Raw genomic sequence first — 14,236 nt, forward strand, 5'->3', positions numbered from 1 at the left:
AACAAAAAGTGAGAACCAGGACCCGTCCGGGGGCTCACCGGTCGTTCCACTCCCTCCACTTGTCGGGGTGCTGCAGCAGTTTGAGGCGAGTCTTCTCGATCTCGTCCGTCACGGCGGCCAAGTCCCCGGCGGCCGCGACGAGCGACCGGTGGGCGGGGTCGTTGTCGGGCACCTGCTGGCAGAGCTCCTCCATGACCCTGAGCCACTTCTCGCAGGACGCCAGCGGCTTGCGCTCAGCGAAGTACGCCTTTGAGGGGGTGGGGGGGGGGGGAGGGGGGAAGCAGCAGTGGGGGGGGGGGGGGGGGGGGATTGGATCAGTCGGATTCGGTCCAGTGATGTCTCAACATATTTCATCTTTGTTCCCGCAGCCCTGCGGCTAACTCGACTGCTCTCTGGTGAACCCCTTGATGGCGTTCATCACCGCTAACCCGGCAAACCTCCTTTCTATAAGAAGGCCCCCACCCTGGGGGCCCCCGGTGGCTCACCGGGTACAGCACGTACCATTGAGGCTCAGTCCTGATCGCAGCGACCCGGGTTCGATTCCTGCCCGTGGTCCTTTGCAGCATGTCCTCCCCTCTATCTCACTCTAGCTAGCATAGCGATGCTAAGATAAACCTTAAAGGAGACGCATTATACCACCAGGTGTGAGTGTGATTAGCCCTTAGAAGCCGTTTTGAAAATCTGCGTCTTGTGACATCACAGGTGTGGGTGCCCACCTAGATCTGTGCTGGATAGATGAGCAACGTTTGCTTTAGTCCATTTGGTAGGCTGGTAGACTGATCTACCCAGCAGACATCGAGGTGGACACGCCCACTTGTGATTGTCAGAAGACATTGATGTTTCAAAAGGGCTTGTATACCATGGTGGTATCCTATGTCCCCTTTAAAGAAGGCCCCCGTCCTCACCCTGTGCTCCTTGACCACCCGCTCGCTGGTACAGGTACCAGAGAGGGCCTCCATCTCCCGGCTGAGCTCCAGCCGGCAGTCCTGCAGCACCAGCGCCACCCTGCGCTGCTCCACCTCCACCTTCAGACGGACCAGGTGGCTGGGCACCTCCGCCTGGACGTCCTGGAGGGCAGCGGGACGCGAGCGTTAGCGTAGCATCGATCGAGCGTGAAAGGTAGCGTTATGGATTAAAGGCAGTGTGAAGTAAGCCTGAATGTAGCACAAGGTTAGCATTATAGCATGGAGATGGAATTAGGGCAGCATGAAGTTAGCATGAATGTAGCACGAGGTTAGCATTTAGGTAGCATGAGGCATGAAGGTCGCTTTCAGTTAGCGTTACGGTAGCATGACGGTAGCATGACATTAGCAAGAGGTTAGCAATAACTTAGCATGGATGTAGCATGAAGGTAGCATGAATGTAGCATGAATGTAGCATGAATGTAGCATGAAGGTGACGTTAGGGTTGTAAGCATAAATAAATACAATTTAAAAATAAAACAGCGTAAAACGGTGGCCATGTGAGCAGGACCTGACACAGCGCCTGTCCATCGTTCAGTGCGGCGCTCTGTTAGTCGATGTGAATATGCAACATGGCACGCAACGCTTATCGAGTTAATCCATTTAGCTAGCGGCCGCTGATTTGATAGAGTCGGCCGGGACTCCATTAAGAGGCCGGAGGTGGCGACGTGTTAGGATAATGAAGTATTGACCGGGAGCGTCTCGCGGAGAGCGAGACCGGATGGGAGCGCCCTGACCCCTGACCCCTGACCTTCCAGTGTTTGTGCAGCCGCCGGACGGTCTCCTGCAGCTCCTGCTGCTCCGCCTCGGGCAGGATGTCGGTGAGCTCATCGCAGGCCTTCAGGAACACGCTGAGGACGCGCTGGTCCAGCTGGCTGAAGAAGTCCTGCAGGCGTTCACAAAGGTTCAGTTAGAACACGGTTTTCCATGGAATGGCGGGAATATTCAGGAATTCTGTCATCAAATATCAGGATGAACCCTGGTAAAAGGTAGAGGATGTCTTCAACACATTTTCACACGTGACATTGTTCCTAGTAAGGGACAGACTCCTATTCATCCTTTTTTTAAAGTTTATTTTCGTATTTTTATGCTTTATGAGTCTGCTGTGGCCCCTGAAGGGACATGTGTGTCGTGGTGTCCCCTTGTGGCCCCTGAACGGCCATGTGTGCTCCTGTGGCCCCCGAACGGACGTGCTCTCACATTGTGTCTCCTCAGCACCTCCTCCGGGTCCCCGGGGGCCCCGGGGTCCCCGGGGGCCCCGGGGGCCCCGGGTTCCGCCAGACAGTCCTGGGCCGCCCCCAGCACCCGCTCCAGCTCCAGGCGGGACTCCTCGAACCTCCTCCGGAGGCAGCCGCCGGCCCCGTCCTGCCGCCGCCACTCCCCCACCTCCAGGACCAGGGCCTGCCGGGACAGGGAGGGCCCCGTGGGCCAGGCGGCTAAGTCTACAGTCTGATGTTCGTTAACGGAGAGGTCTTAACGAGAGCGCTGAGTGGCTCTCACCTGTGCCCCAATCTCAGGGTCCATGGGGGGGGGGGGGTCCTCTTGTAATGTGATCAATGCTAATCAGCATTGTGGGTAGTGTAGTTTGTGTGTGTGTGTGTGTGTGTGTGTGTGTGTGTGTGTGTGTGTGTGTGTGTGTGTGTGTGTGTGTGTGTGTGTGTGTGTGTGTGTGTGTGTGTGTGTGAGAGCGAGTGAGAGAGTGAGTCTTTGTCTTTATGCGTGGGCCAACCTGTGCAGAGGCCTGTATCTCGGCGGTCCTCTTCTTCAGCAGCGTCTGGTCGACGTTGTGGAGCACCTTACTGGTGGAGAGCGCTCTCTGCAGGGCGTGGAAGTTCCTCTCGATGACCGACAGGCTGCGCTTACAGCTCTGCTGCTCGCTCAGAAGGTCCTGAGGGAAGGGAAACGACGGCTTCATGTTGGAGGAGTGAAGAGTACGGAGAAAACAACCTTTAGGTGCTGGATGTCGTTTTTTGCAGTTAAGAGTTTGTAATAACTTTACGTCTTGCTCAAGGGGTAAATAAAGGTAGGTTGTGGACATGGGGATCAAACCCTGCAACCCCAGCAGCCGAAGAATCCACAGTACTCGAGCACCCTGTGCCAAGTACCTGACAATACTGTCGCTGTCTCTGGTTTATATAAACTGGTAGAAGGTTCTAGATAGAGGTTCATCATCGTGAACCCTTCACCCTAACCACTGAGACCTTCCACCATCAGTTTAGCTTGAGCGCTAAAAGCTTTTGGGCGACGGCCATTGGCCCATGTTGTGGGTCGCCAAGTTTACAATGTATTGTGGGTAATGCCTGCAACGCAAAGTAAAAGTTCCTTGTACAAATTATGCCGAGATGAAGACTCATAGGAAGGACGCGTGGATCGCTTATAAAAAGGTGACGCAAATAACTACACAGCTTTTACGTCAGCCGCAGGCACACTTTGACAGGTGCCATTAACTAACGCTAATTAGCGTTGGGTTGCTCTATACTTTATTAAATTAGCTGCACATTATTGGATAATTGAAACCGCGTTGCGCACCACGCACGTCTGGTTCCTTGACGGGCGGCGGTGATCGGGCCGGGCGTACCTGCAAGACCGGTTTGTTCTGGCTCAGGCCGTCTGGGGCCCGAGCCGTGGCGGCGAGGAGGCCAGCCCGCTCCAGGCTCAGGTGGAAGGCCGCCGTGTGCTTCTCCATCTCCTCCAGCAGGGGCAGCAGACCGTGGCACTCCCTCACCAGGGGGGGGCATCGCTCCCGGACCTGGGACATGGAACAGGCAGGACCTCAATACAACGGCTCCAATACGGACCAATCAAATGATGATCTCAAGCCCTGACGATTATAGTTAACAAAGACGATGAAACAATGGTTTATAGTAGGTGTATACAAAGTATTTATGTTCAATAATCTAGTTTACAATTGGGACATCTTGCCAGATCATTCCCATCGGTTTACAAAGTATTATTGGGTGCGACTATAAAAAGGGTAGGAATTGTACCGAAACTAAATGAAGGAATCATTATAGATATGGAAATCTATTTCGAAATGGCAACATGGACCTTCATATAAAATCTTTGTGTGTGTTATAATCAGGTAGGATATTATACCAAAATTGAATGAAGTAATCTTTATAGACATGGAAATCTATTCCCAAATAGCAACGCGGACATACATTTAGACTAAATTTATTAAGAGGTCATCTTTCCCTGACACAAAGAGGTAACACTAGTTTGGCTGCTCCAGATGAATCAAGGATCACCAGAAGTCCACCGGTCGTGTTTCTGCCATCTGTCTTTGAGGCCGTCTGTCGCCTTCGCGCCTCGAGGCCGTCCACCCACCTTACTCAGTTGACCTTTGGCCGTTGCCACGGCAGCCATCACCCGGGCGCCCTCGTCCGGCGGCGCGTCCTTAGCCAGGAGCTGGGCGCTGCGCGAGGCCAGTTTGTACTGGGTCTCCATGGAGACGACCTTCTGCTTGGTGTTCTGACGGTGGAGAGGTGAGCGGGGGTTTAGACAAGGCAGGTCGCTTTTTCTCATTTCACATCCGTTCCAGAGTTCATGCCGTGACATGTCGAGACGTGACATACCCTGACATGGCCTTTTGTGATACACCACGTGACATGACAAGGAGGACAATTTGTACAAAGCAATCATATAAATCAATCATACATATACATCAATATGGAAATGAAAACATGAATATTTAATCATGCCTATTCTATCTATTGTATTCTAATCTACTTGTAATATATATATATATATAAATAGTTTTTTAATATAGGATGATCCAGACTGAGAGCCATGGATGTGTGTGACAGACTGAGGTGTGTGTGTGTGTGTGTGTGTGTGTGTATGCATGTGCGCGTGTATGTCTGTGCCTGTGGTTGTGTGCATGCATTTGTGTGCACGTATCAATGCCTGTGTTTGGGCATGCATGCGCGTGTGTTTGCATGCGCGGGCGCGTGTGCGCATGGGTTTGCATGTGTTTGTGCCTGCGTGCTTGCTTGCGCGTGTCTGCAAGCGTGTACGCATGCGTGCGTGCGTGCGTGCGTGCGTGCGTGCGTTTCTAGGTGCTTGTGTTCCCCACCTCCACGTCCTGCAGGAAGCTCCTGACGGGGCTGAAGGCCAGCGGCACCGGGGCGTTGAGCTTGCCCTCGGCCGAGTCCAGCAGCTCCCTGAGGGCGGACATGGCCTTCAGGTGGTCCCTCCTCCAGGCCTCCAGCTCCTCGGCGTGGGCGTACTGCAGCAGGACGCAGGGAGACACGCTCAGCACGTCCGCCTTTATTGCCGAGAGCACGGGCGAAAAGCTGCACGTTTATTCATGAATCTCAGCCGTCAGATTAGCCGCCAACATCTGACATTGTATGATTCTGTGAAGAGTTGAACACTTTATTAGCGTTCACATTCGGATCAGAGTCAGGTTTCGGGTTTTAGAATCGGCTGAATCTATTCACACGGCTCCTCAGGCTGTGACGAGCCATTTGAGCTTTTAATGTGTACCTTTCCACGGGGGTAAATTACAATACTAATTAGAGTGAAACACCGCACACAGGAAACGCCACCCTGAAACCAAAGAGGATTTGAATGTCTAAATAACATTCAGGAAGGTAAATATCAAAAACATAGATAGAATTTATTGATCAATTAATTTGGCCATGCCAGTGCCTGATACCGTCATGTTTGTAATGATGTTCCTTACATGCTTGACGTGGAGGAAGAGGTCGCGCCAGCGGCCGTTGAGCAGCAGCAGCTGCTGCTTGAGGCCCAGGGAGACGCTCTCGTCACACGTCTCGATCAGGAAGTTCCCCGCGTCGTTCATTGCCGCGTGCTGCTCCATCATGAGCTGCAGGTTCCTGAAGAACTCCTGGTGGGAGGGGTGGGAGACAGAGAGGGGGGATAGGGGGAGGCAGAGAGGAAGGAGGGGAGAGGGAGGGTGAAAGAAAGGGGGGAGAGAGGGGTGCCAGAGAGGGAGGGAGGCAGAGAGGGGAGAGAGAGAGAGGGAGGCAGAGAGGGAGAGAGAGGGAGGATGGTAAGAGGGGGGAAGCATAGAGGGAGAGAGGGTAGTAGGGTGGAAGAAAAGAGAAGAGTGAGGCAGAGTGGGATGAGGAAGAGGGAGGAAAAGAGAGTGAGGGGGTCGAGGGAGGGAGAGAGGGAGAGAGGGCGAGAGAGAGTGTTCAAGAGGGGTTAAGGGAGTGATGGAGGGGAGGGGGGATATGGGCAGAAAGTGTGCAAGAGAGAGGGAGACAGGGAGAGAGAAAGGGAGAGAGAGAGACAGCAAGAGAGAGGTTTAACGGAGAGAGTGAGTGTGTTTGTGTGTGTGGTTTGGAGGGGGGGGGGGTAATTAGCGGTAGAATCCCCAGGGAGCTGGTTATTGGCGGCGTGGCGCTGAGAGATGAGGTAGCCATGGTAATCCAGCATCCTAAGAGATCCTCGGTGACATGTGGTAAGTCAAGGGGATCATTTAATACTCAAAGGGGGTATCATTTGATAATTGCTTCTGCTTGGAGGATGCCCCAGTAAATACTTCAAAATGGAGCCCTGCTAGCACTCTGTCTCAATGAAACCCCTCAACCCCATACCCAAACATGTCAATCTGAGGAGTTAATCTCCATCCGGGGGATGGAACAAACAACCAGGAAGCGTGCTCAGCAGAGCCCACGCCTCTGCCAAGCAATCAGCCTGATGGAAGTGGGCGGGGCTCGGCGGGAGCCAATTGGCTGGTCCGAGCTGAGTCCGATGACAACCCAGAAGGCCGCCCTTTAGAGGTTCCTGAGAAGGACAGGAAGTGGGCGTGGCCGGGAGGAGTTCACCCATCAATCCTCCTCAACCCTTGGCAAATGTTTAAAGGTAATTATGACGCTGTTTTATGGGGATAAATAGGAAGTTATGCAGCATTTTATGATGTCATGCCCACTGCCATGACCCTTTTGGCGGATTGGCCGGACATTGTAATCACTTCCCAAAACCATCCTAACCACCAAATTCTGTGTAAATATGTGCTCAACATTTTGAGATGAGAACACAGACACACAGATGGAGCGATAATAACCTCCTAGGGGGAGGTAATCGTTCTGTGTTCCTTTGATTGAACTGAACAAGGATCACTGCAGGGTTTCAGTCTGCTGACGGTAATAGTTCAGAGTTCAGAGTTCAGACCCGAGAAGAGACTCGAAGGCTGCTTCAAGTTAAAAGAACATTAGGCCGTCTTAAATCCAGAATAACGTTTTTCACAACAAAACAAAGAAAAAAAATGAACTGAATCCTAAAACTGTGCCAAAAACTAACAAATTAAATAAAATGGAAAGGTAACAATCACAGGGGAAACCGATAATATGGACCAACAAAGGGCAGAAAAAATTGAAGACATAAATACAAGACACACTTCAATGGGAACCGTTATGCTCATGCTATCGTCCAATAGGAGCATACTGGACCATTGACTGGATCATCAAAAATGGCGTCAATGTCAACCTTTTTGGCGGCAACGATGAGCATTACTTTCATATATTATGAGATAGCCGAGCGTGACGGGACCCCTTTTTAACTAGGGGACAGTCCTTTAACTCGGTAACACAGGCAATTAAGGTTGATTATAACGAAGGTGTACGGCCCCTGGTGGCGGACACAGAAACTACACCTTAACAAACAGGCAGAAGCAGGGAGTGGAACCAGGGACCCTTACCCGCTTGGTGTTCTCCGGCTGGCTGAGGGCGGCCTCGGCGTCCTCCAGCCAGGCCTGGAGAGAGGCCACCGTGGAGCCGTAGCGCTCCCAGTTGGAGAGCACCTCCTCCAGCATGCTCCTGACGCTCCGCACCTCCACGGACAGACTCCTCCACTGGCCCACCACCTCCCGCAGGAACCGCCGCACGCCACACTCCCCCTCCTCCACTGAGGGAGGGGGGGGGGGGGGAAGGGGGAGGAGGGGGAGGAGGAGGGGGAGGAGGAGAAGGGGGGGGGGGAGGAGGAGGAGGAGGAGGAGGAGGAGTGGGAGGAGGAGGAGGAGGAGAAGGAGTAGGAGGAGGAGGGGGAGAAGGATGAGGAGGATGAGGATGAGTAGAAGGGGAGGAAGAGGAGGGCGAAGAAGGAGGAGGGCGAGGAGGAGGGAGAGAAGGAGGAGGAGGGCGAGGAGGAGGAGGAGGAGGAGGATGTGGAGGAGGGGGAGAAGGAGGTTGAGGAAGAGAAGGAGCAGAAGGAGGAGGGGAAGGAGGTTTAGGAGGATGAGAAAGATGAGGAGGTGGAGGGGAAGGTTGAAGAGAAGGAGGAGAAGGAGGAGGAGGACGAAAAGGATGAGGAGAAGAAGGAGGATGAGAAGGAAAAGAAGGAGGAGAAGGAGGAGGAGAATATATATATGAAGGGACAACCCTGAAACGGCTTATTAAATGTGGTCTGGCAATGCACTCCTGCAAGGAGTCTCCACGATAAAAGTGGATTTAAATGTGCATCAATATTGCAATCTATCTAAATGGAGGAAAATTGCAAAGCCCTCTCTATGATACCATTACTATCACTGTCAGCCCGCTCTCTCTCTCACACACACACACGATGTAACACACACACATGCAATAACCCTAAAAGCAACTCTTCGGAATTATCCCTAAATTGAACTGCCAGCTCCAGCCAATCGCAGCGCAGTTTCGGGGGGGCTTCCAGCAGAGTTCACAGCGACTGTGTTTATTTTGATATTTTGGGGTCCACCAATCAAGCCTCAAAGATGTCACGTTCCAGCGCCACCCCTCCCGCCTGTGTTCCCCGTGGTGCCAACTTAATGAAACCGACGCCCCCCCCCCCCCATACACCCACACCCCCACACCCCCACACCCCCGCTCGCACCCGGAGAGGCAGCAGAAGTGGAGCAGCCGCTAGCTAGCGAACGGGGTCGAATTCCCCGCGGAGCGCTGCGAGTGGAGGAACCTCATTTAGCTCTAGCCCCGAGACTTCGCTGCCGCCGCCGCCACCGCCGCCACCACCCACCAGTCAGACAGAGAGGGCGTGGCCCGGGCACGGCTGGAGAGAGTCTGATTGGCTGCTTGGTTGACAGGGGGGAAAGCCACCGCGTGCGAGGAGCGAGGGAGACGGTACAGAAAGAGGGGCAACGTGGTGTGGTTTTAAAAGTGTGTCCGAGAGGGCTTTTCATTTCTTTAGTATTAGGGGGAAAATACTGACAATTACATTTAGGGTGTTAAGCAGACGCTTTTATCCAAAGCGTCTTCCAACCGTTCACACATACATTCACACGGACCACGCAAAGCTACAGACAGCTCGTCAGGAGCAGGTGTCTGGCTCAGCAACACCTCGGCACAACAGCTAGGAGGAGCCGGGGATCGAACTAGCAACCTCCCGGTTACAAGGAAAAACACGCTCTACCTCCTGAGCTAGGCCTACTCCCCTACTCGACTCTTTGAAGAATGTGTTAATGAAAACCATTGGATATCAAGGGGGGGCACGGGGAACCCCGACCCTCATGAACCGCTCTTTTGGATCGATCGGGAGCGCTCACCTGAGGCGTCGACGCCGACGTACTGTTCAGCGGAACATTTCAGCGACTGGAACAACGCCTCGTAGTTCTCGAAGAGATGCTGCTTCTCCACAAACGTCTGAGGAGGAAGGAAAGAAACACGATTAGTTTGGTTACGCATTCGCAAGCCTCCCACTGGGAACCGTTTGATCTGTTCTGAATCCAATCTGGGATATCTGAAGATAAACTCTCTGGGAGAACCGGGGATTATTAGTTTCTTTAGAAGACGCAGTGCAGGCGATAAAAGCCTGTGTTACGAGATGTTATACAACAGCAATTCTGACGTAACGTTTCCGTAATTTAATCACAGATAAAACGATGATTCCCGGAAGGGAAACGTAGTGAGTCGGTTGGATTCACCGCACTTGAAGAACACGGCGGTCCTCACCACGTAGAATACTAAAACTAAACCCCAAAAAAGAACCAACTAACGTCCTAAAGGGCACGCTATCAAACAATCTCACAGGGAAAACCGTAAATACACAATGGACCCAATTCAACGTGAACCGTCATGCTCATGCTGTTGTCCAATGGGAGAGCACTGGACAATTGATGTCATTGGTCCCGGAATTGAGGTCTGAATTGCTCAGATCGGAAAAATGGCGTCAATGTTCTGCCTTTTTGGCGGCAACGGCACCGAGCCGTTCCAGGACCCCTTTTACCAGGTGACAAGTGCGATACGTAGTCACTACTCAAACACAACTCACACACTACTCACCACGTAGTTGAGGAGCATCTTCTCCACGGACTCCCGGTGGCCGTACTTGATGATCCAGGACTTGAGCTTGGACTCAGCCAGGATGAGGAAGGCCTGGATCTGGTGCTGGTTCTCCACAAACTCCATCTTAGCCAGGTGGACGTTGGACGACGTCGACACAAAGTTAATCCTAAAGCAAGAAGAAAAATGAAAAATATTCACATATGGGACATGCAGCTTTTTATATACGTTTATTATATTATTTTGAATTGGAACAAAGCCTCTGTGTGATTTGCCGCGGCACTTTAGGAAGTCATTTCTGCTCAAAGTTCTGTGCAAAGTTCGCAAGGGAAAAGGAAGAGGGGGAGGGAGAGAGAGAGACGGAGAGGAACTGGGAGAAAGTGGGAAAGAGGGAGAGGGAGAGGGAGGTAGAGAGAGGGAGTGGGAGAGGGAGACGGAGAGAGAGAGAGGGACAGGGAAGAGGAAGAGGAGGAGAGTGACAGAGAGGGAGAAAGAGCTAGAGAGAGAGAGAGGTAGAGGGACTGAGAGAGGGAGGCTTGGGGAGGTCTACCTTTCGGCTAGGTCTTGGAGCTGCTCTGGGGGCACAGGCACCCCTTCAACACACCTGTCCTGGTGAATCTTCTGGAAGGACTGTTGGTGGATCTCCAGGCTCCTCAGCACCTCCTGAGACAAACGGCAGACATGGCCACGGTCAGACCAAGGAGCTCAGAGGAACACAGGACTGATACTGTGTACGGCATGTTTTGTTCTTTGCATCACTTCAGTATTTCCCCTTGTTCTCGTGTTTAGTGTGAGAATGTACGGTTAAAAGGTTGTGTTTACATCTGCGCATGACAATGACCGTCAGTCGTTGACATCAAGCGAGGTTGCAGCGAGTTACACCAAGAAACAAGGCATACACACTCGTCATTAGAGTCACTGCAGTTGCACGTCACCAAGTTTCAGGTGGACCGAGCGCAGAGCAGTTATACGAAAAATAAACACATGAATCAATAAACAAATACATAAACTCATTCATAAATACATTATTAACAAATAGTTGAGAAATTTTCAACTTTTCAGGCAGCGACGGTTCCGTCGGCCAATCAGATCGCGTAACCATATTCAAACACGCCCTCCGTCATCCGTCGACGGACATGTTCAATGTGAACGCGGTGTGAGTCAGTAAGTAAATCAGCAAAACAAAGAGAACAGAGTGTCTTTCGGACGCTTAACCGAATGAACGTCCTCCCCTGTCCTCCCCTGTCCTCCCCTGACTCTCAGGGCCGACCTTGTGTTCATCAGGGGGGGACGGTGCTGACCTTGTGTTGCTCTAGGGCTCGGTGGACGGTGCCGGTTGTCTGCTCGTGGGCCTGGGGGGCCGGGGGGATGTCCTGCCGCAGGGCCTCCTCCGCCCGGTGGAGCCACACCCCCACCTGGCCCAGGGGGGCCGGCAGGGACCGGTCCAGCTGGAGGTGCCAGTCCAGGAGCTGTGTGCAAGGTCAGAGGTCAGAGGTCACAGATCAGAGGTCAGAGGTCAGCGAGAAAGGGGGAGAATCGTGTGAAACACATTGCTCTTTTTTATGATTTTTTTATTCTAGATTAGATCATATTTTAGATTAGATAATTGTTTTCATTTTCTTTTCTTATTTTTACTTAAGTGGCGATCTCTAAGAATTTAATGTTAATAAATGTCTGTTGGGTCTCTATCTATCGCTGGATGAGGGAACACGATGGTTACTGAGCCTATGGAGCCGGAACTGGGCGTCGTTGGCGACACTGTGTGGGAAGAATTACCGCTTATTGCCACAGGGGTCGCCAAAGAGAACAAAACGAAAACCTGTGACTTTTTCATTATTTCTACCAAAACATTGTGACAGCTACCTGCAGTAAGGATGTCCATTGACTTGATCATTTTAACAACAAAAACACATTTCAATAACTCATATCCCAACTTTTATTACAATGACTATCTAACCCCAAAAGAGAATATTCCCTCATTTGCATCTCTGGTTTTCTCTCTGGGGGGGAGGGGGGCGTTACCCTGTTGGAGACCCGCCCCCAGGCCTGTTTGACCAGCGCCTGGTCCACGGTCAGCATGCCGTCCTTCTGGCTGGACTGCAGCGCCGCCTCCACCTGCCGGCTCCTCACCTCCAGCTGGACGCGCAGACGCTTGAAGGACTGCCCGGCAACCGAGGAGACAGGGAGTGGGGTCATGGTATTGATGGTATTCATAATGGAGGTGGAGGATCATCTTCACCATTATCACAATGTCATGATCATCATCGTCACAATGTCATGGTGACGTTATTATATATGGAGGAGAAGGAGAGGAAGGAGAAGAAGAAGAAGAAGAAGAAGAAGAAGAAGAAGAAGAAGAAGAAGAAGAAGAAGAAGAAGAAGAAGAAGAAGAAGAGGAAGGAGAAGAAGAAGAAGAAGAAGAAGAAGAAGAAGAAGAAGAAGAAGAAGAAGAAGAAGAAGAAGAAGAAGCATCCTCATCCTCCACATTGATGATGACAATATGACGTTGTGAAGATGATCATGATCATCACTATCATCCTTATGATTTTTATATTAAATATCACGTTTCATAAAATGATCATTACGATTAGCATCAAGCCTCCATATTGTCCATCTAATTGTACCAACATATATATTTCTATAAAACAAAGCCATTTCAGCCATGCGTTTTCCATCACACCGGAGCCAAGACTGCTGCCCTGAATCAACGTAATCCCCCCCCCCCCCCTCCCTGCTCACACATTCAGAGGAGGAGAAGCTAATTGCCTCTGAATCGGCCGTCCCTCGGTGGCCTTTCATTCTCCGCCATAACAGCTCTAATATGGCGGGGGAGGCGGGGGCTAGACCCCCCACGCAGCTCAATGTGGGACGGGTCCTGAGGCTGGGCGGGGTGAGGGCCCTGATTGGTCGAGCCTACGGCCAGCACCCGCCCCCTTCCCATCCCCACGGTGGGAGGGCGCCTGATCAGTCTGATAATGACATAGTCGGGGGCGTCAGTGTGTGTTGAGTCAGTGTGTGTGTGTGTGTGTGTGTGTGTCTGTGTGTGTGTGTGTGTGTGTGTGTGTGTGTGTGTGTGTGTGTGTGTGTGTGTGTGTGTGTGTGTGTGTGTGTGTGTGTGTGTGTGTGTGTGTGTGTGTGTGTGTGTGACTATGTGTCTGTGTGGGCCAGTGTGCAGATATGTCTGTTTTTGTCAATCTGCCAAAATGATGGACTCGATCTGATTTGGAATTGATACACAAAAAACACCCACCAACACACAATCAAACACACACACACAAAGACACACACACACACACACACACACACACACACACACACACACACACACACACACACACACACACACAACATTGAGACCCACAGACAAGCCCCTGTCACCTGGTACTGCTGGGTGAGGTTGGTCTCTGTGTCCCTGGCCTGGGTGACGTCCCGGTCCAGCTGGTCCAGCCACATCTTCATCTCCCGCAGACCCTTGCGACGCTCTCTCTGGTGAGAAAGAATGCGTGTGTGTGTGTGTGTGTGTGTGTGTGTGTGTGTGTGTGTGTGCGTGTGTTTATGTGTGTGTGTGTGTGTATGTGTTTGCACATGTTCGCGTGTGTGTGCACGTGTGTGTGTGTGTGTGTGCGTGCATGTGTGCGTCCACATGTGCATTTGCGTGCATGTGCGTTTGTGCATGTGCGTGTGTGTAGAGGAGGAACAAAGGAGAGAGCAGAGCAGATGGGTTTGAGGGATGGATTCAGACAGATCATTTTGTTTCGGAGGGAGTGGAGGTCGGTCGGGGAGCGGGGAGACAGGGCTAGCTGACTTTACGCGGTTATTACTCTGTGCGGGCTGCTGGGACTAAGCCTCTCAGTGCCCAGCAGCTCAGAACCCATCTCAGGAAGACGCGTTTGAGTGTTGGGAGACCCCCAGCTCATATTTCTGAGGAGTTTTAAATGACTGGGGATAATTCCGTCCCACCAGTCAGATAGCTGATTCAATTTGAAGAGCTGTTGGTTCCAGCGGTTCCCCCTCTTGCCCTCGTTCAGGCCCGTCTGGTGTCAGACTCTGTCC

The 14,236-nt window shown here is 52.0% G+C and overlaps 1 protein-coding gene across 1 annotated transcript in view; it reads right to left on the minus strand.

Moving 5' to 3' along the window:
- Positions 1–14,236, minus strand: part of syne1a (spectrin repeat containing, nuclear envelope 1a) — a 133,764-nt gene that overhangs the window by 118,029 nt on the left and 1,499 nt on the right. The window contains exons 3-18 of the mRNA XM_056581866.1: positions 13,562–13,669; positions 12,206–12,343; positions 11,485–11,652; positions 10,734–10,846; positions 10,184–10,352; positions 9,448–9,544; positions 7,633–7,838; positions 5,650–5,814; positions 5,038–5,190; positions 4,290–4,433; positions 3,541–3,711; positions 2,692–2,850; positions 2,163–2,363; positions 1,714–1,848; positions 906–1,067; positions 39–247 (exon numbers count right to left, since the gene is read on the minus strand). Of these exons, the coding sequence (XP_056437841.1) occupies positions 39–247; positions 906–1,067; positions 1,714–1,848; positions 2,163–2,363; positions 2,692–2,850; positions 3,541–3,711; positions 4,290–4,433; positions 5,038–5,190; positions 5,650–5,814; positions 7,633–7,838; positions 9,448–9,544; positions 10,184–10,352; positions 10,734–10,846; positions 11,485–11,652; positions 12,206–12,343; positions 13,562–13,669 (2,498 nt within the window). The remainder of the gene's footprint in view (positions 1–38; positions 248–905; positions 1,068–1,713; positions 1,849–2,162; positions 2,364–2,691; positions 2,851–3,540; positions 3,712–4,289; positions 4,434–5,037; positions 5,191–5,649; positions 5,815–7,632; positions 7,839–9,447; positions 9,545–10,183; positions 10,353–10,733; positions 10,847–11,484; positions 11,653–12,205; positions 12,344–13,561; positions 13,670–14,236) is intronic.

Source organism: Gadus chalcogrammus, chromosome 21 (genome assembly GCF_026213295.1).
Source record: "Gadus chalcogrammus isolate NIFS_2021 chromosome 21, NIFS_Gcha_1.0, whole genome shotgun sequence".
Classification (NCBI taxonomy): Eukaryota; Metazoa; Chordata; class Actinopteri; order Gadiformes; family Gadidae; genus Gadus; species Gadus chalcogrammus.